This window comes from Helianthus annuus, chromosome 16 (assembly GCF_002127325.2).
Source record: "Helianthus annuus cultivar XRQ/B chromosome 16, HanXRQr2.0-SUNRISE, whole genome shotgun sequence".
NCBI classification, from domain to species: domain Eukaryota; kingdom Viridiplantae; phylum Streptophyta; class Magnoliopsida; order Asterales; family Asteraceae; genus Helianthus; species Helianthus annuus.
Window position 1 is genome coordinate 2,944,369 of NC_035448.2, and position 4,111 is coordinate 2,948,479.

Below are 4,111 nucleotides of genomic sequence, written 5' to 3' on the forward strand. Positions count from 1 at the left end.
TTGAAATGCAAGGACACCATATAACTATAAAATCCTGAACTAGAAATTAACAATGTACAAAAATCCTGAATCTTTATAGAAGAAGAAACATATTCATAAAATACAAACCATATAATGGCAAGCTACAAAAATAAATTAAATTTAAAAACCCCAAAACAAAAGAATTAATGTGAACGTATCACTTGTAGGAAACGTTTCTCTAAAGAGAAAAGAGAATTTCTTTTTTTTTTCAAACTAACAATAAAAGAAAAGAAAAGAAAAGAAAAGGAAAGAAGAAAGCATCAAAATTAATTTCAATTAATTACAACCTTTTCTTTCAGCGGCGGAACTAGCCCAAAAATTTAGGGATATCCAAATTTTTTATTTTTTAGATCAGGGGTATCCTTTGTATAATGGAGACGAAGTTGCGGGTTATTTTTACACTACGAAAACGGAGTTACGAGGTATTTTAACACTATTGAGACGGGGTTGAGAAGTCGCCCGTGCTACCCCTACTAACATTGTAAGTCCGCCACTGTTTTCTTTCCACGTAATACAAGTGTAATAGACATGTTTCAATTGGAATGATTCATGACTTCAGTCAAACTTCATTTTCTCTTTATAAGATACCTTGCTTTAGCATTTTTACAATTTCTTTAATTATCATCAGAGGTATTATGCCTATAAATGCTACCTCATATTTTCATCTTCCATTGTACTATCTTCCAAACTATTAAAATCTCCTTTGATTTTCTCTCTTATTTTGTGTCTATTTCTTCTTCTCATACTACTTTATTTTTATTAGAAAATGATGAAAGAAAATATGATGTTTGAACACAAACATCCATTTAGTCTTATAGACTTGTGGTCGGAGCAAGTGCGACGTGAAGCAGAGTCTGAAGAAGACGAAGAGGAGGAGAAGGATGATGTTTTAATTGCAAAACAAGACTTTCAATGTTTATGTTCCAGATGTGGGGAAGACATCAAGTGGTATCATAGGTATTACTACTCTTGTTGTCAATGTAGTGATTACTCTGTTCATAAATTTTGTGCAGAGCTTCCAGAAAGATTGGAAGACGTTTGTGAGGTTGGTCATGCTCTTGACCTCACCCAATCGGCACCCCATTTTAACTGGAAGGGCGGATGGTCCCGGGAGGACGATTGGAACTGTAAAATTTGTGGTAGGTATCATAAGTCTGGAGATTTGTGGTATCGTTGTGATCGTTGTCTTTTTCAATTTGATGTAAATTGTGGTACGAAAATGCTACAAAAAAATGTCATCCATCATCCTAGCCACAAACACCCACTAAGTTGCATCTCAAAACAACTTTTAGCCAAGTGTGATGCATGTGGGAAGGAACATAAGGGGAACTTCTATCATTGCTCCATTTGTCTCTGGTCTAAAATTATTCATAGTGATTGTGCTTTTCTACCACAAAAATTGCAAATCCAACATACTACTAATGATGTCTTCTCCCATATCCATCCTCTCAACCTTGCTTATTCCTTTCCAGTCGAAGATCAAATATCTAAAAACCTGCCAGGGTGTAGGGTATGTCGTTATGGGTTTAGTTATAGAACAAATCTTTGGATGTATAAATGCGAGAAATGCAGATACTATACCCATCTAGGTTGCGCAACGTCAAGAATCGAGCCATTCATGTCAATCTTCAAGTCTCCAGGTAGACCTAACTACCTACCTAATATGTTTATAGTTTTTTTTTTTTTTTTCTATATATGCTATTGGTTTATGCCCATTTAACATTACAATGTTGTTTTCATCAGGTACAGGCAGTAAAAACTACAAAGATGATGAGCATCCTTATCTTCTTCATCTTCCATTTCCTGATCCATCTTACAGCATACTAAAACACTTGTTTTTTAAGAAAAAAGAATCAAGTACATTAGAAATTTCTAACAAGATCTACCACAAACCACAAGGTATTATTCATAAACACCCACTAATCCTAGAGGATATCACAATCCCCACCTCTTCTAGAAAAAAATCAATATCCTATCATGACCCAATGAAGAGTATTCAACTTTTGTGCGACGGCTGTGTCAGACCAATTACGAGTGGCCCAATTTACGTGTGTGACAGTGAGGGGCAATGCAACTTTGTGCTCCACGAGTGGTGCTCCCAGCTACCTGCTGAACTGAAAGACCACCCTGCTCATCGACAACACACCCTGATTCTCCATTCAAAAGCCCCTCCTCGTAAGTTTTTTGGGGTGTTTAGGTGTGGTATTTGCCGGTTACATTGTAATGGATTTGCCTACTGTTGTATGGATTGCAACAACTGCATCTTTGACGTTCACTGCGCCTTCTTACCAGAAGAAATCACTCATACTTCTCACCCAAATCACCTCCTTTCTAGGGTTCATCACGGAGCTTGGGATAATTGGTGTCGTATTTGTGAGCGTTATACGGATATGGATTATTTTTCTTGCCATACTTGTAATGATTTTCGTCTAGACGCCAAGTGTGCTTTGTTTATACCGGAGACAACTTGGAACAAGTGTGACAAGCATCCTATGAAGCTGAGTTACTTTCCGATTGAGAACCATAAGAGTGACTATTTTTGTGAAGTTTGCGAGCGAGAACTTAATCCTGAGCGTCCATTCTATCACTGTCATGAGTGTATGCAGTCTATGCATACAACTTGTGCTCCCTCAATACTTCAGTATGAAACATATGACATTGATGACAAAGGCGTTTATGAGTTTGTAAATGTGAAGTTTGGGGGCAGATATGAGAATAGTAAAGTGCATCCACACCCCCTTTCATTCGTTCAAGGGATTCAAGACGATGGTAAATGTCACAAGTATGGTTGTATACTCCAATTCAGAATGATCTTTAAGTGTTTAACTTGTGAGTTTGCAGTTGATTATGCCTGTTGTAGTGAGACATCTGAGTAAGTAACATATATAATTGTTGGTTCGTATGTCTCAAATACAGTATGTGTTCTATTTTGTAATTCATGTTTGTTTACGTTCATTATTTTGATTTCCAACCCCCTCTGTTCCATTGTGGTTAAATCCGGATTCTGTCAGGACCGATGAAAATAAACCCTTTCTGGCCTACAATCCAATATGAAGATGAATTCTCAACCCCTGTTCCATTATTTTGATGTCAGATTACTACAATTGTTCAGTGTTCTTGATGAGTTCCAACCATGGCCGGTGATTGCATTTTCAGCTACTTTATATGATTGATTTTGCATAGAAAAAGATAATATGTAGCCATAACTTATTGGATTTGATGATAATACATGGGTAAACAATTTGATTATTGGCTTGTATTATTTAATATATGCATACCACATGCTCGACAAAATGTCTGTGTCAGTAAGTTGTCTTATTGCTTATGCGTTTGCGTTTGCATTTGCATTTGCATTCCAGTAATGGATTAATTATAGGCTCTAACATTAATGTTTCTTTACGGATCTATTGTTCTAGCTCCCCTGATCTTTAAGTGTTTAAATTGTAAATATGCAGTTCATTACGAGTGTTGTGAACGTATGAGTAACAGATATATATATATATACACATATATTTGTTCTAGTTTGTGTGTTCACTTTTGTAATTCTTTTTGTTTGAAGTTAATTATCCTAGTTCCTTATATGTAACTATAAATGATGGAATTTGATGATAATAAATGGGTAAACAACTTGATTTGAACGAATTTTGACCTTTTTAAATTGAACGATTATATGATCAGATGCTTGTTCTAAGTGTTCCTCATGACAACGTGTCATTAGTTTCTGTTCTCTCAGCTTGTGCACGAATGGGGGAACTAGAAAAAGGGAATACAAGTGCATGATCGTATCAAATGTAGTAGAATTCAAATAGACTCGTTTTTGTGTACTGCATTAGTGGACTTATATGCTAAATCTGGGTGCATAGAAACCGCTCTGGGGAAATTCGAAGCTAGCCCTGATAAAAATCTATTCACTTAGAGCGCAATGCTTGACGGGTTAGCTATGCACGGTTATGGCGAAATGCTACTAACTTATTTCTCCAAAATGGTTAAGAACAGAGTTAAGCCGGAAGGGGTTACCTTTCTTGGTGTCATGGTGGGGTGCAGCCATACTCGTCTTACTAACGAAGCATGATGACTTTCTGGTGAGATG

At 36.4% G+C, this 4,111-nt stretch overlaps 1 protein-coding gene across 1 annotated transcript; it reads left to right on the plus strand.

The window, feature by feature from the left end:
- Positions 1-717: 717 nt before the first annotated feature.
- Positions 718-3,238, plus strand: LOC110916386. The gene is made up of 2 exons (XM_022161143.2): positions 718-1,661; positions 1,765-3,238. Exons 1-2 carry the CDS (start codon positions 788-790, stop codon positions 2,895-2,897), a joined length of 2,007 nt encoding a protein of 668 aa, XP_022016835.1. The 5' UTR covers positions 718-787; the 3' UTR covers positions 2,898-3,238.
- The last annotated feature ends 873 nt before the right edge of the window (positions 3,239-4,111 follow it).